The sequence below is a fragment of the Pithys albifrons genome, chromosome 5 (assembly GCF_047495875.1).
Source record: "Pithys albifrons albifrons isolate INPA30051 chromosome 5, PitAlb_v1, whole genome shotgun sequence".
NCBI classification, from domain to species: domain Eukaryota; kingdom Metazoa; phylum Chordata; class Aves; order Passeriformes; family Thamnophilidae; genus Pithys; species Pithys albifrons.
Genome location: NC_092462.1, coordinates 25,516,027 through 25,541,666, shown reverse-complemented (window position 1 = coordinate 25,541,666; position 25,640 = coordinate 25,516,027). Strand labels below are relative to the sequence as shown.

The 25,640-nt window shown below is 40.6% G+C and overlaps 2 protein-coding genes across 2 annotated transcripts in view; one reads left to right on the top strand and one right to left on the bottom strand.

The window, feature by feature from the left end:
* Positions 1-6,293, bottom strand: part of GSTCD (glutathione S-transferase C-terminal domain containing) — a 65,001-nt gene extending 58,708 nt beyond the window's left edge. The window contains exon 1 of the mRNA XM_071555955.1: positions 6,227-6,293. The gene's annotated coding sequence lies outside the window, so the exon portion shown is untranslated. The remainder of the gene's footprint in view (positions 1-6,226) is intronic.
* INTS12 (integrator complex subunit 12) lies at positions 6,114-24,625 on the top strand. The gene is made up of 7 exons (XM_071555956.1): positions 6,114-6,396; positions 12,431-12,594; positions 14,489-14,635; positions 15,172-15,359; positions 19,082-19,241; positions 20,532-20,684; positions 23,026-24,625. Exons 2-7 carry the CDS (start codon positions 12,439-12,441, stop codon positions 23,605-23,607), a joined length of 1,386 nt encoding a protein of 461 aa, XP_071412057.1. The 5' UTR covers positions 6,114-6,396; positions 12,431-12,438; the 3' UTR covers positions 23,608-24,625.
* The last annotated feature ends 1,015 nt before the right edge of the window (positions 24,626-25,640 follow it).

Below are 25,640 nucleotides of genomic sequence, written 5' to 3'. Positions count from 1 at the left end.
AAGGCACTGAAGGCACTGCTAAGGATGTAAGTCAAGAAGAGTGAGTCTTACCTGCCAAACCCATAGTTACTAGCAATTAAAACTCCTATTCTCAATTACAGTACCACTTTCAATACTAACCAGTACCCTCACATGCATTTGGGTTATTAGTTTTATTTTCCATGAGAACTCAAAAAGCACACAACTGCATCTTTTCCTGGCCACTTTGGCCACACAGACATACACATTCACCTCATCAACCACTTCACTGCTGAATTTTTTTTCTGCTGGTTGATCTTACTGGATACAATCAGTTATTTTGGTCATTATGCTATATAGAACTGCTAAATACTTTGGTAAATTCTGATAAGGTTTCTATTTCCCAAGTACATTATTCTGTAGTTTCCAACTATTCATTACCTGTTCTTACAAATTATTCCACATCCATCACTCGGGACTGACCAAGAAAAACATTAATCTTTTCACCACACAGATACTCTGAACTCTCAAGAGGCACACTGACCCTTGCCTATTTTCATCCAGAGTAGCACCTCTGAACCACTATTTCCCCGCAGAGGGTAATGTATCATTAGACTAAAAATAAAACAAGCATTTGAAAGATGCCCAAATAAAGGTACTACCAATCAGACTACTGCTTGAAAACTGGTAGGTGAAAGAGTGAACAGCTTCAATGTGAACTTTCCTCCAATCTGTTGAGCAAAATTACGTCTACCCAGTAGCAATGGGTAACAGACAGCAGCCCTCAGACAGTCTCAGAGACAGTAACTTCTTGGAAACAACGACTTTTTGGTCATTGACCTGTCCTGTATTCAACCCAGTAAACCCAGGATAGCTGATGCTATCCTATTAACACACTTGTATTCTTTAAGTTTGAAATATTTCTGGTCAAATTCAACCATTCTCATCCTCAGGTATACAACTATCAAAAGCCACGCAAACCATAGAAACCAATACTAGGCTCTTGCCGAGGTAGGATAAGCAGATGTGGTCCAGAACCACCCACTCCCATCTCTTGACAGGGTCAGGAAATCGGAATATCAATGCAGGCCAGGCCACTTCATTTAGTCCATAGTACCTTAACTTAAAGTCAGCTCTCCCACCTTTTTAGGTAAGGCTCTAGATTTTGTACCAAAGCAAAGATATATTCAGGAAAGGTCTGTTCTTCTAAATGCCTTGAAGAGAGAACCTCTAGGAGACAGCTGTGCCAGGCAACTGAGGGTGGTTACTCACTTCTTCAAAACTCAGACTAATGTTTTGTAAGCATACATGGTCATTTACCACTACTCAGCTGCAACATGGTGAACTATGACAGAGAGACTGAACTATTTTTCTTAACCTAAATGAACTTCTTCAAAGACAAAAAGAACAAAGAAACAGTGATATTTATGATCTACTTACACAATGGGGCAGTCCCGTGGTGTAAAGGAGAGCACTCTGGACTCTGAATCCCAAGGACCTGAGTTCCAGTCTCAGTGGAGACCGTCCCCTGGCAGTTCAATGCCTCCCTGCCATCCCATCCCATCACATCTCAGATGCTCAGCAGGGTCAGCCCCAGTTAGTACCGGGTGCTGTGACAGTCCCGAGGACTTCACTGTCACTGTCCAAGCTCGCTCGGCCGTGGCAGATGGACCTCAGGAATTAAACGGTGGGGCCAGTTCTGCGCACGCTGTGCCTCACCTAAAAAATCCCCTGCACAGGCTGGAAAGGGCACACCCACGTGGGGAGAGCCCTGCCCAAATCTGCGTTCACGAAATGTGGCCATCCTATACTACATAGCAGAGCTGTGCTCATGCTGTAAAATCAGAACTGTTTGCAGAACTGCTTGAGAACTATTCTGGGGAGGAAGGAAAGTCCAAGACTTTCCTTCTCCCTGAGCCAGAGTAGTGAATTAATGACATTTATCATGTAGCTGCAAGATTCCTCATGGAAAGGACATTGTAGAAACTGCAGGTGACAGAGTCCAAGACATTAATTGTTTTGACAGTGGCTCAGATCCCACCTCCCCCAGGCTTGGTAGTACTTAAAATAAGCTTAGATGGCCTATGAGAGGGGTTCTCACTTAAGGCTGTCCAGTACAACACAAGTTACTGTACTCAGCAGCTTGCAGGCCTCCAGCACCTCCCTGTAATTATTTATTTATGAGCCCCAAAGAACATTCTCCAGTAACATCCCACCGAGTCGCACAATTCAACTTAATGAAGCATAAAAAACAGAGAACAGGTCTGCAGAGGTGAGCATAATGCTCAGTGTGATTTGAAGTTTGGTTGCTCAAGCAGAGGTAGCTATAACAACCCCAAACTAAAACCAGCTTTCTTTGCTCACTGGTGAGAATCTCAGGCCTCTAAGCGAAGTTGCAGTATCTGCTGTTGAACTTTTCAATATATAATAACAGGCATTTCCACATTTCTGTCTAATTGGATGGACAGTTATTCAAACAAGTTTTTCAATAGTCACATATTTCTTTGGATAGGTTTTCTGCACATGCTGAACTTGCATTTATCCCAAAAAGCAAAAAATTTTAAATACACTCAGTCACAGAATAATTTACTAACTACTCAGATTTCTTTAAAGTAGTCAGAAAAATTTTAGAGAGGGATTCAATTCAAGGCCAAGGGAGAGGAGAAGGTTTAAGCTATGGCAGCTGTTTCAGTTTAATTAGACTCTCCTCACACTGGAAGAGTAAGGGAAAATCCAAACATGAATTTTATGGTCAATATTATGAGAATTTCTTTTTAAGGAATCACACAAACAGTGACAATATCAATACAGCAACAATCAATCACCCCAATTAGTAATTCTGAACCAAATAAAAGCAAACTGTAAATAGCTAACTTCTGAAAAAAAGAAGTGCAAGTAACTAATACCTTACACATAACAGCAGAAAAAATTCCAGAGAAGGTGACAACTCCAGCTCTCATTGGAGAAATACAAATGTCTCATTCTTTTTGCTTTCAGGGAGAATTAAGAACATTGTACACTTTACAATGTCAAGATAAAGTCTGACAACAGGTACTTACATACACAAATGATTTCCAGACCTTGACAAATGAATCTCTTATCATTTATATGACAGCAATTCCTTTTGTTTTGTACAGGCAATCAGATCTCTCTCAGCTAAAGGCCCTGATCCTGCAGGTTCTTGTGGTACCTGACCTGAAGGTGTCTTTGCAATAATCTGCTCCATTATTTTAAAATATAGTCCTAAATTCTTCTCATACACTATACTACTATTTTTTTTCCCAAAGCCTCAAAACCCAGGAAATATTAACTGTGAGGATGTTTAAAGTTACATACTTTTCAGAGAATGAGAATAAACTTTAACAGGACAGCAAGCACTGGAAAACCCCATTCTGCTTTTTGCATTTTGCTTTTCAACATTAAGAGAGCTACTTTAATACTTTAATTTCCACAAAAACTTTAAAAAGCAATTTTAACAAATTGGGCTTCTCTAATGACTGCAACTCATTATGTATTTCATTAGAACAGCAAAATATTCAGTCTGGATTTATTTGTATTGCTACTTACTGTAAAAACTTCTAGTCTTTCATCACAGGAGCAACTGAACATCTCCCAAAAAGCCTTGCAAGGTGGAATTTTCCTGTGCTAACATTATACATAAGAACAATAAGAATTTTTAGTTCAGTATCACACAGGAAGTGTCCTAGAGAAAGCCTAAAAATTGGACATTTTCCTTAAGGGCTCTGTTATTTTGTTGGTTGTGAGCTTTGGGGTGTTTTTAAGGCCAGTCTATGACAATGAAAATTACAATCAGGCTAATTTTATTCTCAAGTCTCTCACAAAAGAGAAATTAAATTGATCTGCCCAGGAGCTCTATCTGTAAGTGACTTTCCCTGTTGTAGCAATGCATTCTCAATACATAGTTTGGAGAATGTCATGTCAGAAATGGGCTGATGAAGAAAATACACCAGGCACTGAGAATGCTTTAACAACTGATGTTTTTAATGTGTTTTGAATGTACTGAATGTAAAAACTGCATTGTCATTGCTTCTTCTTCCCATAACCCCCTGCAGGCCAGGGGGCTGGGAGAAGGACAGTGACCTCATGTTACCTGAAACCCTCTCCCAGTGAATGTAAATCCTCTTACTCCTATTGGCACAAATCCAGACTTCCCTCTTGTCCCTTATTGGTGAATTTGTATCCCTCCAAAGCCCATATAAACCTGTACCCCTGATAAAACTTTCTCTTTGTTCCTGCCTTCACCGGTGGTCCCTGTGTGTCCTTTCTGGGGGCTCTCAGAGATCACATGGTCGGGGTGAGCAGAGAGCACACACTTCTCCTAGGTTAATGGACTGATAATCCAGGACCAGGAGAAGTTCCATATCGTTGCAGATTCCTTCAGCACACAGCATAACGAGGCTACAAGAAACCAACCCTCATAGCCTGTGTTTCCTTATAGTTGCCTGTAAGAAGATAAGACCTTCTTGAATCATCACTTCAACTGAACTGTATACCCTTACACTGCCATATCCCGCCCCTCCCCACCTTCTACTTCATAGAATTCCTCCTAATATCTTCATTCTAAGCACTGACATTTATAAAGTTGTTTCTCTGTATTTTTTATGCCCAAGATAGGTGTTCTTCCACACTGTTTAGGCTCTGTAGTCTCCCTTCCTTGTGAATTCATGCACAGCCTTTCACTTCAAAGACTTCACAGCCCACCTGGCTGCCCATTCTCACTCAAGTGTGTTCAGGTAACTGCTGTCCTTCCATTAAATGGGATACATTTAACGCCTTGACACTTTACTGAGACAAAAGCAGACACAGATGTACACAATAAAACAAAACATGCAAGGCAGAACTAATAAAACCTACAAGGCATCCCACTATTTGCTCACAATATTTTTCCCAGCCCTTTTTTCTCTAATTAGACTGCACATTCTGTGCGAAGAGGTGGCTTTTTAGTCTATTGGCCTTATTTACAGCAGCCACTATTCAAAATAGAGGAAATGAGAAGCAATGGCCAATGCAGGATTTGCACCATAACCTAGAGACAACATAACTAATGCTGTCTACCTGTAGTATAAAAGTCATCTTGGCTATTTAAAATCATAAACATTATGTAAGTATAGTTTTCAGTAACAGTCCTAGGTTTTATCCTTTCCCCTTCCCTTTCAACATGCACTAAATGACAGTCACATTAGTTTTTGTGTTAACAACATAAGAAAGCAAATCACTGCTTTAAAAACAAGCATTTCCCATGAAAATGAAAACTAAAAAATTAAAAATAATTAAGTAAGCTCATAACCATCCTCTTCCTCTTAGTCCCTAAAGATACCGTTCATTTGATGGTTACTACAGTCCCTAAAGATACCGTTCATTTGATGGTTACTACAGTCCCTAAAGATACCGTTCATTTGATGGTTACTACAGGGTGACACAGAACTTGTGTTAAACAGATGCACTAAGGTTTGAGAAACGCTCAATATAACGTCATTTAAAAATGCAGCAAGTGTTTGTATGTATGTATGTGTGTATGTGTATGGTCAGACTTGCCGAATGCAGATTTGGGCAGGGCTCTCCCCACGTGGGTGTGCCCTTCCAGCCTGCGCAGGGGATGTTTTAGGTGAGGCTCAGCGTGCGCAGAACTGGCCCCACCGTTTAAGTCCTGAGGTCCATCTGCCACGGCCGAGCGAGCTTGGACGGTGACAGTGAAGTCCTCGGGACTGTCACAGCACCCGGTACTAACCGGGGCTGACCCTGCTGAGCATCCGAGATGTGACGGGATGGGATGGCAGGGAGGCATTGAACTGCCCGGTACAGTCTCCACTGAGACTGGAACTCAGGTCCTTGGGATTCAGAGTCCGGAGTGCTCTCCTTTATACCACAGGACTGCCCCCAGCAAGTATTTAATTTACTGCAAAGTAATATTTGTGCTTTTAAGCACATAACTTCGGAGGATGGAGGTTATCTCTTCAGACGTGACCTGTATTTGCTCTGTGAGCTCAGGGCCACCACTCCCCGAGGGCTGCACAGCGGCTTTTCACGGATTGCTTGGAGCTGGTCCACGGATACACCGAGGCTGTGGGCGGCGCAGGGAGGCAGGCCCGGGCTGGGAAGGGCAGGCCCCGGCCCCAGGGTGGCACGCCGGGGCTCGGCTTACAGCCCCCTCACTGCCAGCTGCTCCCCACGCTCCGCGGCCCCACAGAGACCCGGCCCAGGGGTTTCACACCGACACCTCTCCTTCATTTCGGCCCCTTTTCCTTACCCGACCGCGCCTCCGCCCTTCCTGCCCGATCGCACGCACAGCCCGGAACTGCCACCCGGCGGCCGCGGGGCGCGGGGGGACCGGCACAGCGGCGCACCCGTCCGGTGTCTTCCTCCTCCTCGTTGTCCTTCTCCTCTTCGTCCTCCTCCTACTCCTCGTCCCCTTCTCCGGTGAGAGGCCAGCGGGCGGCCCTGCGGGGCCCGGGGAGAGGGGCTGAGAGAAGAAAGAGGAGAAGATCGGGTTTGGGAAGGGAGGAGGGGGGTGTGTGAAACGAAGAGTGACTTTGGGAGGAGAGAGAAAGAGAGGAGATGGGGTTTGGGAGCCAGAGTGATTTTGGGAGAGGGAAGAAGGGGGTTGGGGAGGCGGGAACAGGGGAGCAAATAGGTCCCCCTGTCGCTTCCCTGGGCCCGGGGGAGCTGTGAGTGCCGAGGGGAGGGCAAGGAGCGTGCGGCTCATTATTTTAAGCGTTTTAAGGTGTTGCTTCCAGGTGGGAGGCCTTTTGTTCATTCCTAAAAGGAAACCTCAGGCAGAAATTTGCAGCAAGTAGGTTTTGCAGAGGGTCATGTCGTGGCTTTGGTGTTATTATTTCAGAAATTCGGCTTTAACTAAAAAGTTTGGGTTGTGTCACTGAGAAATTAGCAGGAGGAGGATACTCAGGAATTTGTAAGCTTGGTGGGTTTAATATACTTTGAATTAAGGAAGGTGAAAACAGTAGTGGAGGTAAATTCAATTTGCCTTAAAGTGACCTAAACCAATGTTGAAACACTATCTTTAGGTCCATCTTCACAGAGCTGCTTCCTCTCATCTTTTAAAGGTGTTGAGGTTGAGGGAGATCCCAAAGACTGGAGAAAGGCAAATTTTATGCTTGTCTTTAGAAAGGGCAAGGAGGACAAGCAAGAGAACTACAGGCCTTCCTCCTTCCATCTGTGGAAAGCTCATGGAGCAGGCCATGAGGAGGAGCAAGTGGAGGCTGGGCATGTCCATCTCCAGATCCACCAAGGATAAGTTATGCCTGACCAACTGGCTTGTCCTCTGTGGCAAAATAGCTGGATCTGAAGATGAAGAGAGTGTTGGATGCCATCTGCCCATCTACCACGGGCTTGGGAGGACCTAATGGAAGCCTTTGTGTACCTAAGGAGGTCTTTGAAAAGCCAGAGCCAGTCTTTGTAGTCAGATGGTCTGAGGGGGAATGAGAGACAACAAGTTAGAACTTCCAATGCAAAGCAAGGAAATGAGGACACTGAGGCATTGGGACAGGTTGGCCAAAAGGTTTTTCATGTTCCTGTCTTTGGAGGTTTTCAGGATCTCACTGGAAAAGTCCTAGGCAAACTGGTCTGAATTCAGTGTGACTGTTCTTGGAACAGGAGATTTCACAGGGTGACCACATGGCATCCCTTCCTAACTAAATGAGTCTGTGATTCTTAAATCATTCACTGTTTCTGAGGAGAAAACAGCAAATACTGTGATTTTACCCTTTTTTTATAAATGGGTTATAGTGATAGTGATTGAAATATTAATTTAAAAGTACATTATAAAATATACTATAGAACAAAATGTAAAATTAAGGATACCAGCACTAGTAACTCCGTAACAGGAGATTTTACTCAGGTCTCAGAAGATTCTTTGGAGAAGAGGACAAATAAATGAGAACTGATTAATACAGTTGTTCTGATTAATTCAGTTTTCCAGGCTAGTGAAGTGTGTGAGTTTGGAAATGTCCCTTGTGGAAGGTAACTGAGAAATTATGCTGTCATGAATCAAGTCCTGATTAAGAAAGCAACAACTGAAAATAGAAGTTCACTTTTTCCTGCTTTTAAGATTTTCCTTTATCTACTCTCTTCAGACTTAACATTACATCTGAAAGTGATCTGGAAAAGGCATTATTGGTAAATAAGCAAAATCTGTCATTATCACTGTTAATAGATTAGTCAGGAAGAGAGTAAGTCCCGAGGAACAGAAGAATCCAAAGGGAGGGGAAAAAAGTGTTACCATGATAAATTAATTATTGATAAACACAGTGCAGTGAGTGTCTTGGCAGGAATTATGTGCTATTCTTTCATGTGACTGGGTCTTAAGTTAACTGTTACATATGTTGGAGGTAGCTGGAAAGGATATGTGAGTGAAAATCCTTTTAATCATGAGTGTCTTGGTTTGAGCTGGTAAAACACCAACTGTCCAAGAGAAAAAGGGTTCCTCCTCCCCCCAACCAGCCAAGGGAAAAGGAAGAGGGAGAGAGGTAAAAAAACTTCCAAACCGGGTTTATGCTGAAACTAACTGTATGTATTTATACAGAAAAGAGAAAATTAAGAGAAAACTACAATATAACACACACGTACACAAGTTATATAGATATAACAAGGAATAACCACACACTCCCCAATTAATACAAAGTGTATTACTCTAAATCTATAAGTACTAGTTTTCTGTACTCTAGGAGACACCCTGCAAGAAAGAGAAGGTATAACAACAAATTATTTCTACTTCCCTGAACTCAAACAAAATGCAAGCAGGGCCCAACAGATGAGAGCAACTGCGGCACGACTTCTCTGCAATCCAGCCATGGTGGAACTGACCAAGCCACTCCCACACACTGGATTTTACACCCTTTGAGATGATATAGTATAGTATGGAATACAATATTACTGGCTAGAAGATGTCAGATGTTAGCTAGCTCAGCTCAGCTCAAGTCAGCTGACAATCCCAGGCCTAGTCTGAACTTTAAAACCTAAATTTAGGCCCACCTGGCCAAACCCATAACACAGTGTCAGTGAAAAATAAAGATATTGCTGAGTTTATAATGTGAGTTTCATAACAGTATTGCAATGTAAATAGAAATTTCTTGGAAAATATCTCCAGTAGTGCACCTATCTCTGAAAATGATAGAAACTGGAGTTCAGAAACAGGTGGATGAAAATATGACCATATCTGGAAATGTAATGGAAGTAGATCCCTTTTAGTGCAAGTTATGATGAATAAGATAATACATCTGTAGGCATGCAAAATAGTAGATGGTAAATAAATAAAAAGAGGGCTCTTTCACCCTAGAAATCTAATAAGTTTATTAAATTGGAGGACCATGTATTCTGTATAGTGCTCCATTAAACTTGTATGTATTTGGCAGAAGACAAAAGTGGGCTTAAGAAATGAGACAATCCAAATATTCCTGGGTGTTTTAAGAATAACAACTTACTAATTAGCATTATTTGTCCCCACAGGGATTTAAACCACTTAGAGTAGTCCACATTGGGAGCTTATTCCATGACTGTTCATTGTAAGATTTTTAGTATTATCTCAGATACTTAGGGCATTTTATTCCTTTGTATTTTGTCTTGTGTATCCACCAGCAAACAGTTCTTAAGCAATAGTGAAGAAGTGTCAGACAGGGAATTAAGTTGAGAAAGATGCTCTTAGGGTTAGGCTGGTGGCTGAATGCTGGGTTGCAGGAAGGGTGCACTTGCTTTGAACAAAACCAGTTCTGCTCTGGGTTCAAGGACTTTAGCACAGCCCTCTAATTTCAGAGCTATGTTATCAAACTGCTACAGAAAAGATGGTGTCATCCTCACTTTTTTCCTGAAACAGCATTTGAATTATTTCTTGTAGAAGATTCTGCTTCAAGAGGAAAGCCAAGCAGGTCTGACTTGCAGAATAGCCTGTGGTGTCATTGTTAGGTCATTCAGCTGTCCATGTCTCAAGGCTGTCACATTGGTCTGGGCTGACATCACTGCCAGAGAAGCAGTTTATGAATGAAAACATGAATGAATGTGATTGGATCTTGGGTTTGTAAGTGTCAAACCACTGTTTGACACTGTAAGACCGTTTGATCTGTAAATGTCTGGAAGGGGCCACTACCAGAAGCAGTGGTTTGCTTTTTTGACCAGGCTGGTTGCTGGTATTAACCTGTTTGGCAGTTGTGTTGTTATGGTCCAGGAAGGACACTTTATTAATTCATTTTTTAAAATAATTCTTTATAAAAATAATCAATGTACTTTTTTCAGGGGATGCTGTTTTTAAGACAGCTATTGATGTGTTCATATTTCCATTGAATAGACTTCCTTTCTCTAACTTACAAATAGATTTTTTTTTAATTTGAAAATATAAGCCTAAGCTGAACATACTTGAACTGTTTAATAAGCCGAGTTTCCTCCCTTGTCAAGAGAAATTTCTTGTGATGTTAATTGTAACATCACAATTACAATTGTAACTGAAGAGGCCCATGACATTATAATTTACCCTTGAGAATGGAGAAGAAATTGCTGCAATTTCATAGCAAATAAGAGAATAAATACAGAGAACCCCTTTGAAATTTGGGGTTTAACAGTTCCTTTCAGGATATGTCTTTAAAAGCTAGAGCTAGAAAGAAATCTGGGAAGTGTTACCTTTAGAAAGATGAAAATGGAATTAGTATGTTTACACTTGTTCAATTGGCTACTAATGACTGTTGGGCTGCCTGTTCTGCCTATACACAAGTATATATTCCTAGCAGAAGACTCAGAGAAGAATTAAAGGGACTTTTTTTAGCAGGGAATTATACAAAATTTTTGAAAATAGTGTTTTGATTCTACTGTTTTCATTCAGTAGAGAGTTTAGCAGAGTCCTAGTTTGAGTGTATGGTACTGGTGCTTGTAAGGCATATTCACAGAACAAAGAAATGGAGGAGATAACCTACCCACAGGTCTCTAGAGCAGCCTGAACATGTGTCAGAGGTAGATGCATAAAAAAGTGTATCTGCTTTCTGTGCACTGTGAATTCACTTTTTGTAATCATCAGAGAGTCTGAATTGGCAGGATGGGTCTTGCACCTCAGTCTCTGCTAGATCAGTGAGAAGGCAGAGTAACTGGTGTGTAGTACTTACTAGGAGTTCAGTGGCCACCAGGAAATGATTTGTCAAGTAGCAAAGATTAAGGAAGAGAGAAGAGGCTCTTGAAGGGGATTCTTAACTCTCTGCTGGGTCCATTGATAAAGTCCCTGTGAAGTCTACAGTATGTTGAGCTCCTTGATGCTCTCAGTCAAGGGATTCTCTGGTGTCTCGTGAAAGCTCAGCATGAAATAAAGGGTTCTGGGGACTTGTAGGCAAGTGTTGAGGGAGCAGGCTGTCTCTGCTGGTGTTTTGGCCAGAGAGGTAAAAGTTCACTGCCAAGAATATCAAAAGGAATTAATCAGACAAAGCCTTGGGAACTCCAGCTGAAAAAGCTGTCCCATGCTTTTGAGCAGAACTGATGAAAGGATTTTAAGAACAACTGGTAGATTATTGTGCAGGAAAAAAGCAGCCTGATGTATTCCCATAACTTCCGGTATTATTTCTTAAATTATTAATTGTTAATTTCTGATTAAGTTCAATATTGTAAGATACTGTTAGATATTCTTTGTAAGTACAATTTCCAATACATTTGCAGTTCCTTAGAGCTTTTTTTAAAGACATTAACATAGAAGGCTCCAGAGTGCAGGAAGGTATCACTGTGATGCAAACATATTTTTTTAATTAATTCTAACCTTTGTCTTACTTTATTCCATTTACATTGACACTGTGGCATTTTGAAACTCTGGATAGTCATTACTTGCCATTAAAACTTAGACTGTCACATGGAGGTGTGGAGAAGTCACAATCTGAGTTATAAATTTTTTGCACAGTTTCAGCTACATTGAAAAGTGGACAATGTATTTTTTCAGATATTTGTATAAAAAAATTGAGTAGGTGTTTATAGCTCTTATATTGTATGCTACTGTGAGCTGTTTTTTTCAGAAGTTTCAAAAGTTAATTTTTCTGCAAGTAAGATTTTTCTTAGTTACTCTTAAATGAGCAATAAGTTAGAAATGACTGTGTGCAAATAATATTATGGAGAAGAGTAGTAGTTGCTTTTCTTGAAGTTAACACTTATTTTGCATAATTTTCGATATTCTTTATGTATGAAAAAGAATATGAAATATTTGTTTACATAAGTATGAGTTTAGTATCTGAATATCAGATACTCAAAGTAAGAATTTGGCATAATTTCATGAGATGTAAAGTCAAATTCAAGTTTTGCAGCTCTGAAATTCACAGTCCTGGTCTAATGATAATTAATTCCTATGTCATCCTTTCTGTGATTTAATGTAATTTCATTTTGCCAAAAAAAAGCTTCTGTTATCCACATGCTGTTTGAGTTATACTCCATATGAATGAAGTTGTCATTGGTTTTATTTCCTTTTTTTTAACTTGCTCCGAAGACACCACTATGGCTGCTACAGTGAACTTGGAGCTTGATCCCATTTTTCTGAAAGCCCTGGGCTTCTTGCACTCCAAGAGTAAGGACTCTGCAGAAAAACTGAAAGCGCTTCTTGACGAGTCTTTGGCCAAAGGAACTGAGTCAAGCTATCGTCCATCTCAGAAGGTATTGGTGTCAGAGAGCATGGGTCATTGTTGGATGCCTTTATAGAGCTCCTTCTATTCCTAGTTCCTCTTTTATAGCTGGAAAGTTAAAAGTTGAGGGAAAAGAAAAGGTAATTATGGAATGTTCATATTCATCATTCCCCTTTTATGCAACATATTCAATTAAGAGAATTTAACAGGGAAAAAAATCTCTTTACCTTGCTAATGTACCAAGACCTTTAAAAGAGATACTCAACATTGTTAGACATGCTGTGTAAGGTGAACCCAAACTTAAATATTTCTGCAGTTACATTTCAGAGCTATAAGGTCTTTAAAATGTCGATTACTTCTGCCATGGGTAAATATGAAACAAAACAAGCTGTTTACTGATAAAGCTGGATCTCTTTCCTTGAAATTCTGCTGATGAAGTTGTATGTGAATAAAAAGCACGGAATGGTTCAAAGCAGAAATGATTTGCAGGCTGAAACCATTGCTGTCCAATGGACAAACATTATTTTTGATCTACTGAAAATCAATGAGCACCTGCTAGAGAGAATATTTGAGTCCAAGATTAGTGTATGGAAATAACCAAGCGGGAACATCCTCATACTGCTCTGTATTGCCATATGGATAACGAGGAACTGTTCTCCCCCAGGATGCCTGGCAGTCAGCCTGGTGTGCTATAATGATGGTCTGTATGCTGATACATTAGTAATCTTTCATTTTTACATCTACATGATTCTGAATAACTCAAAGGCACTATTACTGCTCAGCATATATCATACTTGTACTGTGTGGTCTCACTCCTTTTTATTCAAATTGTTAACTTCCTGAAACCTAAACTGCAGTTCCCTCTAACACGTCTCAAAACTCTCAGGTGCCCTCAGAACTCAAAGAGGCGATTTGTGGTTTAAAGAGGAAGCAGAGAGCTGAATAATAGTGTAAAGAGGCTGGGACAGCAATTTCTAATAACAGCTTGGCTGGTAGTCACCTGCCCTCTGGTGGAACTGGGTCTCAGGCCAGAGGAAGAAATCTTTTCTTCTCTTTTCTATGTTCCCAGTATCAGCTGGACTGCAAAGCTCAGAAGTTAAAAGAAGTACAGAAGTTCCTTTCCTTGCGTTCTCAGGCTGCAGGATTAATTTGTGGTTGTTCAAGAACAGAGTAGGGAGCACAGGTTTACCACAGTCAGGCAGACAAAGAAATCCATTTCTGACCCTGGATGCAACAGGAAGTCAACCAACTTTGGAGAGCTGGAGCTCAGGGCTGAGGCCCTGTCCCAGTAGAGAGCAGAGAATTACTGCAGCCTTACCAGCCTTGAGGGGGTACCTTGCTCCTGCACACTAGTGTAATTAATCACTTATTTACAGACTCTCTTGGTTATTGTCTATTGCTGACACTAAAGTGTCATTAGTGAGAACTATTGATTTCTTTTGAGATCTAAATTTATTCATCTGATAGACGTATATGGACTGAGATGAAGTGGAGGTCGATATTTTTCTCCATGAAGGAATGAAGTATTGATGTCTGGTTACATCAGGTGCCAGGTTATGTTTTCAGCTTATATTGAATTCTGTCCTCAGAATTATCTGAAAGTTTGTGTTCATTATCTCTTTGAATTTTAAAAGCAGAACTGTCTTCCTTTTTAATTAATGTTCCAAAGAGGATCTGTCTTTGGAAAAGGAGCACCTTTTCCTCTGGAAGGTGAGTGGTAAGGGGAGGTTTTATTAATTGTGTGCAACTTAAACACTTAATTTGATGTGATATATAAATATTTAAGAAATGTTTTTTTATAAGTGTATATGTGGATGATTGGTGTTGTATGATATGTTGTTTGCCTACCCTGTTATCTAACTAATTGCAAACTAGGAAATGTCTCAAGTGTAGGGTTTGTCTTCAATTTTTTTTTCTATTTTTAGGAAGTAGAGCAACCAAAAGTGTCTGTTACCAAACCTATTAAGCAAGAGCCTAAAGCTGCTCCTAGTTTGCCTTCTGGCAACAACAACGGCAAGCCCACTGCATCAGAAAAGGTGAAAAAAGAAACAGAAAAGAGATCTGCTGATAAAGTAAGTGGGTTTTGTTCTCTAATGTAATAGCTTGTTATATAAACTCAAGGATGTTTTAGACAAAAGCTCCCCTTTTCAACCTCTGGATCAACTCATATAGTGGTGCAGAGCCTGGGAGCTGCATTAGCCAGTCATGTTGGTGTTTAGGCACTCCCAGAAGAGTCTTGTTACAGTTATTCTGGGGTTGTTTTCCCTGCCTGTTGTGGGGATGGTTGGGTTACCTGACCTTTAAAAGTCCCTTCCAAGCCAAATCATCCTGATAAAATCAAGTTACTAAAATGTAGCAAGTTGAAGTGTAGTGTGGGTTTCCCAAAGCTTTTTCAAAGGTTTTGAGAGGAAGTACAAGAAGTAGGTTTGAGCTTCTAGTTCATAAATATATTGAAGAAAATACATAATTAAAGAAATTACATTGTGTGTATGCTGTGTAAAATAGATCTTTTTATAGTGCTGATCTAATGGTTCTAGTCATTTTCTCATTGTAATAATACCTTACTAGCATTTTGCGTTTTCGTGCTCTTTGTGTGTGTGTTTAATAGACAAAAGGGGATACTGCTGAAGGAGCTGATGCACCAAAGAAGCCCAAAGTAGAGAAGCAAGAGGCTCGTTCCTCTCCTATTACAGTTCAGACGAGCAAGGATTTATCCATGCCTGATTTATCTAGCTTTGAGGAAACCAGTGCTGATGACTTTGCTATGGAAATGGGATTAGCCTGTGTTGTTTGCAGGTAAGTCAACATTGCTTCATTGTTATGTAGTTACCTTTTTTAATGTGTACCATGGAGTTAATGCTTCTTGTAGGTTTATTCTGGAAATCACTTAAGCAAATATCCAGAATTGATAATAGATTTAAGCATCCTTCATGAATAAGAATGGTTTCTTGAAAAGGGAACCTTTAATGAGAACAAGAGCTTTTCTTCTTCAGGAAAAGACAAGTGAAAAATAAAACTACACGTGATACACAACCTGTTATGACAAATACTAGTTTTTAATTATTGAAAAGCAATTTAAAATATTAATGGCTAATGATAAGCATTCTTTAAAAAACAGTTCTCTTTTGAAAGCATTTTGTAAGTGGCATTATTATGAGATCTATATGTGTTGCTTCTCTTTTCCTAATGATTTGATGCTAATTTAGACACAGCTGTATTTTGTCAGTAAATACATCTTGCAGTGAAGACAGATTGTTTTCCTTTCCAATAAGGGCTCTAAAATTGGATTTTAGTAACATTGTGCTAGCAGTATATTTAGTGTTAACAGAAGTATAAAATACACTTTTGAATATCTACCCTAGGATCTAATCACTCAAATCAGGATTCGATTTCACAGATGATTTATATCCTTGTTAAGCCCTCACTGCTGCCAAAAGGAACAATTTGGCTCTCCCTGTACTCTTCAGGGGATGTAAAGCACATACAGTTTTGTGATCAGCTGAATCAGCTTCTGGATCAGATCTCCACTTGGGTTTTCCAGTAGGTTTGGGTTTCAGTCAGCTTAGGGAGAGTAAATGCTTATGTTGGCACATGTGTGGATATCCGAATGTAGAGCCAGGACAGAGAAGAGGGTGGGACTGGCCTTTGGTAGCAAGTATGTATTTTAGCTCAGTTTCAGTCAGTTGGCAAACTGGGCTTCATGACTTTGTTCTTCCATAATTTCCATGGTTGTTCCTGTTGTGCAGATAAGGAGGAATCTTCAGTCCATAGAGGATAAATTTCAGTTGTAACAGCTAATTATACTGGTAACCAATTGTGAAATGATGAGATTTCTTGTTACAGTATTCCCATGTGTTAGCTCAAATGTTTAGTTTCTTAATATAGACATTGCAAAAGGAAAAAGCATGAAATAAAGATCTCAAATTTACCTTTTTTTCCTGTAAATTCCACTTTTACTTTGTCCTAAGAAGGGCAAAGTCCCCTTCAGTTGTATGTTAAAATGCTATGAAAAATAGTATAGTATTAACATATTTGCAGAAGGGGATAACAAAAAGGTTTTTATAGGCAGTCTTTAGCTGTTGTGGATTATTAATTGTGTGTCTTCCCTGGCAAAACAAAACACATACAGGCAAAATGAGAAATGCCTGCAAAGTAAAGAAACTAAAGAAAGTGCAACTCTTGTGCCCAGCATGGCCAGGGCTTTCCTTTGAAAAGCACAGGCCAGTTATGTGGTTCCATCACCTGTTCCCCAGTCAGTGTTCAGCCTGGCTCCTGAGGGCATTGCTTCTACATACTTCTTGCAAAAGATGCCTCTACCCCGGCCAACTAAAACAGCTCCCATTATGCCAGAGGGAGGCAGAAGCACTGCAGAAAAGCAACCTGTTAGACAGGGAGGAGGCAACAGTGACCCTGCCATTCAGGATTATTTTCATTTTACATGGAACCTGCTGAGGCTGATGTCATGTGGTGCTCGATCTCCAGCTTATGGTGGACTGGATGTTTTTCAGAGGACTTGTGCTTTGGAGTTCTGACTCCAATACATTGGAGTATTCCTCTATTTACTGCTCTGTTTCAATATGTGCACTGGTTTTGGGGTGGCCATCTTGAGCCAAAATAATGACATGCCCGTACATATGAAATATAAAAGTACTGGATACTCTGTAAAATAACTCAAGTATGAATAGTATAGTTAAAGTAACATCTTTGTATAACTCAATTAATTATACAACCAGTTGTGAATGAAAACATAATGTCCAATTGCAGAGTAGGTGTAGGTGGAGTCCATAGCAAAAGAGTTCATATTGCTTAAGAAGACAAATTAACAAGAATCCAGCTGTGGGTTCACAGATACAAAAATACATATTGAAATATTAGCTATTACTTTGTAATCATGTAAAACCTCAAGCAGGGACGTGAAATGTTTCTTCAAGATTTCCCAAGTGCCAAATATATTTTCATAGTAATTAGAAGTATTGAGCGTTGATGCCTATGGTTTTTTCTTCTGATTCTGTTATGCCAAGTTAGGCATAAGAGGTAGGGAATGTTAAAATAACTTCACGCTCTCCTGTATCTGCAGGTCTTGGAAAAATAGGACCCACCAGTTACATGGCTCTTCAGTTATATGAAGAGGAAATACTAGGTGCAGTTTGTTTCCTCCCCCAAAAATATCTTTAAAAAACATTGATTTTGAAATAACAAAATTTCAAATTTTTTATTAATACTATTTGTTTGGGTTTCAACAGTAAAAAAATCACTGGTTTTGTTCCTTAGTTATCTTATAATTTAAAAGTAAGTGGTTTAACTTATTTCTGAGCATGAAGAGTTCATGGGGTTTTAATCAGTCCACGATTGTTCTTATTAATTTTGAAATAGGGTAGGTCTCCCACTTTGAGACATGAAAAATCACTGTGTTGTTCTGATCCAGTTTGTTTAGGAATGAGAAACAAACAAAATGTCTTTTAAATATCCTGCATGTAGAATAATGGACCTGGAATTTCAGAACCGTTTCTCTTTTTGTTTTTGAATAGCCTATTTAAAAGAGAAGTATTTCTTAGAAAATGTTGTAATGTCAGACTTCATTTTTCTGTTATATAAAGAAATAAGGGATTACCTTTCCCCACCCATCTACAAATAGAGTTTCCATGGTTACCTGCATACCTGCTCCTCAGGGATATGAGCAAAAGCAGCTTAGCAATTAAATAGCTTGATTTGTCATCTGAAAGAAGAAATCATTAGGAAAATGGTATTTGGCTAATTCACAGGCAGACTCCCAGCCATGTATATATCACTAATTTGTCATTTATACAGGGTGATTACTTTCAGAGGAAGCCCAGGCAAAATGAAGTCCTCATCACCAGCTTGCATGTTTGCTTCAGGGCAGGACTGCACAGTTAATCCTTTCTATTCCATCTTTTCCATGATCTGGTATTATCTCAAATTCCACGTGTCTATGTAGTAGGGACCAAAAGGATGGCTAATAAAACATGTACAAAGTAGTCTGGAGCTTGGATGATGATGATGCTTTTAAATCCTGTAGCAGAAAGCACTCTTGCAGGCTTGTCATTGAGAAGTTATTTGTTCTTGAACTGTATTGCTCTAAAACTCACAACAGAATGATCCAAATGGAGACTAGGCCTTCATATGCTAATACAGTGACGAAGTCGTAACTGATATAGAGTGATTTATCCATAAAATACCCAAGTGAAGCTAAGCAGGCAAGACTTGTATTTCCAATATAAAAATCAAACAGGGAAATAAGTGTCATATACACATGTTTAATAGTATAGAAGTTTTAGACTTTTTTGAAAGAAATTACCTTCAAAAAATACCAAATTTCTATAATACTAGTTAGGAAGAACTGATACAGGAAGAAAAGGAATACATTTCATTTGCCACAGGTAGAAAATGCATGTGAAAGCAAAAATAGTTTTTGTCTTAAGCCTTGCAAAATTTTCAGCAATTGGATAATCCTTCAAGTGCTTTTTTCCATAATCTGTTCTTAACTATTTGCTCTGCAGGCAAATGACAGTTACTTTTGTGAATCAGCTAGTGGAGTGTCAGGAGTGCCATAATCTCTACCACCAGGATTGCCATAAACCTCAGGTGACAGACAAGGAAGTGAATGATCCTCGACTTGTATGGTATTGTGCCCGCTGTACCAGGCAGATGAAGAGAATGGTAGGAGTCAGTTTTTTGTCTCGTGTGAGCACTATTTGAATACAGCAGGCTATTTCTACTACATGAGAGTATTTTATGGGTTAGGGAAATCTTTGGAAGCATGTTGGAGAACTGTTTTTCTCAGCAGGACTTCCCTTACTGCAGCTGTGTTTTTTAATGTAGCATCTCAAAGCGCATTCTGTAATGTTCTTCTTAAAAAAAAGCTCTTTAAAAATCAGAAGCAGAGTGAAGAAGAGTGAAATAGGATTATTTCCTACTTGGCAGGCAGCAGCTGAAACCTTCTTTTTTTTTTATCTCAGGTGATAGCAGTTTTTAGCATATGTCTACCAAATATCCCTACAGTTTTAGTTTTCTTCTCAGCTTTGGACATGAGTGTTTTTTTTCTGTAGGACAAGACTGCAAATTTCAGTCCAGATCTTCAGTGTTGAGTTTTCTCAGGCTCAAAAGTAAGCTGAGGGTAGCACATCCCAATAAAAAAAAAAGTTTTTATTTTGATTGATCTGCATGTTAATTTCTTGACTAAACAGGATCCCACCAGAATCCCACTCATCTTATTATGAGAAACAAACAGGAGAGTAAGACAGCACCTTTAGGTGCATGATACATTAGTCACGTTAGTTCTGATGTTTTAAAATCAAACCCTTTTATTATGCAGCAGAAAATGTGTCTTGAAACTGTTCTGTGATAACTTAGCAAGTTGGTATCTGTTGGAATGGCTCTGCTAAGAAACAAGAAAAAAAGGCAATGTAAGCTCCTGGCCTAGGAATTATCATCACTGACTGAAATAGATGATTATTCTGATGATCATCAATCAGGCCTTTGAACTCAGAGGAGTGTTTGCTGGAGGTCAGTTCCTGCACAGGATAGCCATTGTAGCTATTCGACAATTGCCTTCAATATGACCTTTCCTTTTTTGTTTTGGCATGAATTCTGCCATTTTGCCTGCCACTTCTTAGCAGGCTCTTGCAGCCCACGTGCCAGTACTGCTGGATTATGTCCCTGTCTTCTGCAAGTTCACCTGTCTTTGTCTTATTCCTGTAAAGGCCCAGTGCTTTCCTGTTCTCAAAGTGTCAACACTGCTACTCTCTCCACGCTGAAATAGCAAGTTCTATTCAGGATGCCTTGTGGTTGGACCTGTCCCCAGGACCGTAACCAGCACTATTTCCACATCCCCTATTACCTAGACTAGATTGGAATCTTAAAATGCTCATGCTTTTTGTTAACAGTCAAAACAGTCAGTGTTATGGGGTCTGTAACTAATTTGGGCTGTTTTTTCCTACACTTATATAGGCTCAGAAGACACAAAAGCCACCTCAAAAACCAGCTCCTGCAGTGGTTTCAGTTGCACCAGCTTTGAAGGATCCGTTGGTCAAGAAACCAGAAATTAAGTTAAAACCTGAGACCCCACCAGCTTTTCTAGCATTCAAGAGAACAGAAGTAAAGGTAACGTAGTTCAACTTTGGCAGAGGAAAAGTTTACATTTTACTGCATAATTAGGATTTTTTTTTTTCAGTTAGACCAATCTTTTCTCACAAGAATCATGAATGAAAATAGTCTGCTACACTATGTGGACTGAGCAGCACCATAGTCTAGTGGATTTGCATTGACACTAATAGAGTGGGGGGAAAACCTCCCTTCTCCAATAAGTCCCTGAAGCATTCAGCTCTTGACTGTATTTTTATGTTACAAGGGAAAGAACAAAATTTACTCTATGGATTTTTTTAATTGTATTTTATACTAATAGAAATCCTTACAAATGTGCACTGGCACCCCAGGCCAACCATATCTTGGGCTGCATCACAAGACATGGGCCAGCAGCAGGTTGAGGGAGGCAAATCTGCCTCTGCTCCACTGCTGTGAGCCCCCACCTGGAGTGCTGTGTCCAATTCTGGAGTCCTCAGCATAGGAAAGACATGGACCTTTTAGAGCAGGTCCAGAGGAGGCCACACAGGAGCTGGGCAGGGCTGGAGCACCTCACAACAGTGAGAGGTCTAGGGTTGTTCAGCATGGAGAAGAGAAGGCTCCAGGGAGCCCAAAAGGGGCCTACAGGAAAGCTGGAGAGGGACTTTTCACAAGGACATGTAGTGATAGGACAAGGGGGAAAGTCTTTAAACTGCAAGAGAATAAGTTATATATTATGAAGAAATTCTGTATTGTGAGGATGGTGAGACACCAGAAGAGGTTGCCCAGAGAATGTGTGGATGTCCCATCCCTGCAATTTTTCAAGGCCAAGTTGGATGGGGCTGGGACGAATTTGGGCTAGGGGAGGTGTCCCTACCCACAGCAGGGTTGTTGGAACTAGATGATCTTTGAAGTCCCTTCCAACCCAAAGCATTCTATGATCATGTGAATTGTATAAAATACATTATTTCCTCTCTGTGGTCAAGTGACATAGACATACTTTGACAGTTAGAAGGCTTTTCTCATGGTAACAGTGAACTTGGAAGTGCCTGGGTTTAGGCTTGGACTCGATGACCTTGAAGATCTTTTCTGGCCTAGATGATTCTGTAAGTCTGTAACAGGGAAACTCTAGCTGACTGAGATCTAATTTAGGAGAGTGCTGCTTCTTACATATAATTGATCTAGTGGGTAACATCCTTGCCCATGGCAGGGAAATTGGAACTAGACGATCTTTAAGGTCCCTTCCAACCCAAACCTTTCTGTGTTTCTATTCTATGATTCTGTGTTGCTTTATATTTCTGTTTCTCCCAGGTTAAAATATTGTCACAAGTTGGTCACAGATGGTAAACCAGAAGCAGTGTAATCAGTAACATAGTAGTCTAATAAAGCATGACCCTTACCTAGGAAAACACAGCTTTAACTTAAAATCAAAGCAATTATTCATGCTTTCAAAGTTATGTTTGCCATTGCCAAAGCATCATGAATAAATGATGGGTATTGCCCAAGCACTTACACTTGTGAATACTTTTTTTCACCTCAGCAGACTTATTTATGTGCCTAAATGGGCCATGAGACCTGAGACCTGATTTCATCCATCATCTTTACTGTTTAGAAACTGTCTAGAATTACTATAAAAGGAATATTACTTGAATCGAGAGGTTTAGTTTTCGTTTTGACTCTGCCATTTGCTATAACTCTGCTTTAATAATGCAACATGTCATCCCCATCTGAACCTGGGGATTATAGGCTTTGAGGTACGGGAACTCAGTTAATGTGTTCAGTGCTATGCAGGCAAGGGAACCCATGTGTGCAGAAGGTTTGTCTTTTGCAGTACCTAAACAGAAGAGACTACAGGGAAAAAGTCCAGTGACTTTTTTGGTACAGGCTGCTAAGAACCGAGAGGAGGAAAGGAAACAGTTTAGATACTGCTACCTTGACCAAAAGATTGTAATAAATGCAATAATAAATTGCTCAATGTCTGATTTTTGCCCAAGTATCTGTCATCTTGTTAAAAAGTGACACCAAGTAACAACAGTAAATGAAAAAGAAAGGAAGGCAAGCCCCCACCTTTTATATAGTTCACAAATTTGGGCTTTTATTGTTCATGGAGGGGTCACCATGGTGCCGTATGGTAGCCTGCTGACTGTACAGAAGGAAGGGAAGAAAAGGTATTATTTGTTCCATTTGTCTAGGAGATTAAAAGTTGGCTGCACCTGGCATCCTTTCCCATTCTTGTTAATACTTTCAACTGCCGTGACCAGTGATGAAATATTGTCTACTGGGTGTTCCTGGGAAAAGAACTGAAACAGAGGCTCAATGTATTCCTGCTGTGATGTGTTGCACGAATAGATGCTACTATAATAAGAATGCTTATTTATTTTAGACCTCAGCAGCAGTTTCGGGGAACTCTGCCAGTACAACTGTTTCCTCTTCAGCAACAAGTGGCCTTACAGGATGGGCTGCCTTTGCAGCCAAAACCTCCTCTGCCAATCCATCAACTGCCAAACTGGGATCAACAGCACAGAGTGCCAGTGGGAAACCTGCGGCTTCTTCAAATAACCAGAAACCTGTGGGTTTGTCAGGGTTGGCGACTTCAAAAGCAGGACTAGGGTCAAAAATAGCTTCTGCCAACAACAGCACAAGCCCTGTTCAGCTGAAACCTCCTCCACCTCTGACCCTGGGGAAAACCCCCCTGAGTCGCTCGATGAGCAGCGACAACGTGAGCAAGGTGGGTCTGCCGAGCCCCAGCAGCGCCGCACCAAGCACCAGCGGCCAGGGAAGCAGCGGGAATGGCAGCAGCGGCACCGTGGGGAGCAGCGGGGGCAGCACGGGCAAAACCACCACCGATACTGGCAGTCAGCCAGCCTCCCTGAAAGGCCCGACTTCTCAGGAATCTCAGCTCAATGCTATGAAAAGGCTACAGATGGTCAAGAAGAAGGCTGCTCAAAAGAAACTCAAGAAGTAGTATGTCTGCTTGCTAATCTTGTTGGTTGTGTGCTATGAAACAGCAGCATTGGTGTTTTTCTTGAAGAAAATCCCCCAGTTACAGGACTGAAATGGAGGTTAAAAAATCAGGGAAGCCCAAAACCCATGTTATACAGGAGTCAAACTGTCTTGATAACTAGTATTGCTTCTGCCTTTGCAAATCTGTGAATTGAGTATGTTGGAGAATTCACTATTAGATGCTCCTGTTTTTATAGCTCAAAGCACTGAAACTTGAAATTGAAAAAGTTGGGTATTTTTGAATATTAAGAAATCCATGGTTATGTGGACACTTGAACTTTCTGAAACCATCATTCTTAAATGTTAATAATAAAAGGATTATTAGTCTGGGAAGTCATTGCCACTTTTATTTCACCCCATATTCCAATACTTAAAATGCTTCGTGTGTTCAGAGGTCTTTATATTGTGCAGAGTTAATTATCTCAAATTATAAAGTTCATCATGGAAAAACAGGATTTTCTTTTAAACAATTTCAAAGATTAACTGTTAAACATCAGTGTATTTAAATGGAGAATTTGGGATTGGCTATTTGGTTATTGGCCTATTTTGGTTTTATACAGTGAGAAACTTCATACAAGAAGAGCAGAAGAGAATAAAAGCAGTGTTTTCAAAATGTCTTAAACTGTAGAGAGCCTTAATATTGTCCTGTTGAATAGGAATGGAAAATGAATGGAAGCTAGTGTATATTTTAATTGAACAACATTGTTTTGTGATGCGAGAGAGGGGAAAAAAGAGAAGAAAATTAAGGAAATTGTGTTAAGTGTTAGTAAGTTTGCTTCCTTTCTGGCACACCTGAAACACAGAAGACTTTTTGATTACCTAAGTATTCCTTCCTGTAAAGTATTGCTGTAAAATTCACAAGCCTGGCATGTATCAAAGAAGAATTGTCTACCAATTGGTCTGGAAAATTAAGCCTCTGGTGTCTTCAGTGTTCTGCCATGGCCTGAATGATTATTACCTGCATTTTCTGCTTTCTCATGCAAGGAAGGAGCAGAGGGGTCAGCTTTGTCTTTTCCTTTTGCAGAGTATAAGCCCCCTCTACTCCCCTGCCCCAGCATGGTCTCGAACTTAGCATTCCTGGAGGCATTCCTGGCTTTTTCCTGACTAGACCTAGTTCTTACACCCACAAGCATCCCTTCAGTTGTTCCCGTGTATCCTATCAGATTCTGTTACAGTTCTTCAAACCTGTCCCAGCCATGTGTGGGTTAGTGCTTTACCACTCAACTAAGACAAGTAGTTGAGAAGTATCAGGTCTCCCAGCTCTCCACTACTACCCCTAAGCTGTTCTTCACAGTTTGTGCTCATTCTCTTTGTCACGGCTGGTCCAGGTTGTGTTCAGCTCTCAAGAACTGGTTCAAGTTGGGCACTGGAAAATGATCGTGAGTCTTGCTCAATGTGACTAGCACTTGGCAATTTCTCTCCATTCCCTTTGTGATGAGGGGAGCATCTCTCCATTCCTTCTGTGATGAGGGGAGCATCTCTAAACATGAAAACATCTCGGGCTGTATTAGATTTGCAGAGCCAGGTTTTGGTAGCGAGGGAACTGTAGGGGCTGGGTTCAATGAGAAGCTACCAGGACCTTCCCCTGTGTCCAACAAAGGCAGTGCCAGCTGACTCCAGGATGGACCGGCTACTGGCCAAGGCCAAGCTTATCAGCCTTGTGGGTAATATATTTAAGGAGAAAAAACTACAACAGCAACTGTAGCCAGAGAGAGGAGAGTATGTGAGAGGAACAACTCTGCAGACACACAGGTTGGTGCAGAAGGAGGGGGAGGTGCTCCAGGTGCCAGGGGTGAGGGTCCCTGCAGCCCATGGAGGTCCGTGGGGGAGCAGAAATCCACCTGCAGCTCATGGAGGAACCCATGCCAGAGCAAGTGGATGCCCAGAAGAAGGCTGTGGCCCCATGGTAATCCTGTGCTGGACCGTACTTCTGGCAGGACTTGTGGCCCCATGGAGAGAGAAGCCCACCCTACAGTAAATTTGCTGGCAAGATGG

Excerpts from the sequence above, each read along its gene's own strand:
- INTS12 (XM_071555956.1), top strand. The coding sequence starts at position 12,439 with ATGGCTGCTACAGTGAACTTGGAGCTTGATCCCATTTTTCTGAAAGCC. Across the intron at positions 12,595-14,488 it reads GCTATCGTCCATCTCAGAAG|GAAGTAGAGCAACCAAAAGT; the intron begins GTATTGGTGTCA and ends TTCTATTTTTAG. Across the intron at positions 14,636-15,171 it reads AAAAGAGATCTGCTGATAAA|ACAAAAGGGGATACTGCTGA; the intron begins GTAAGTGGGTTT and ends TGTGTTTAATAG.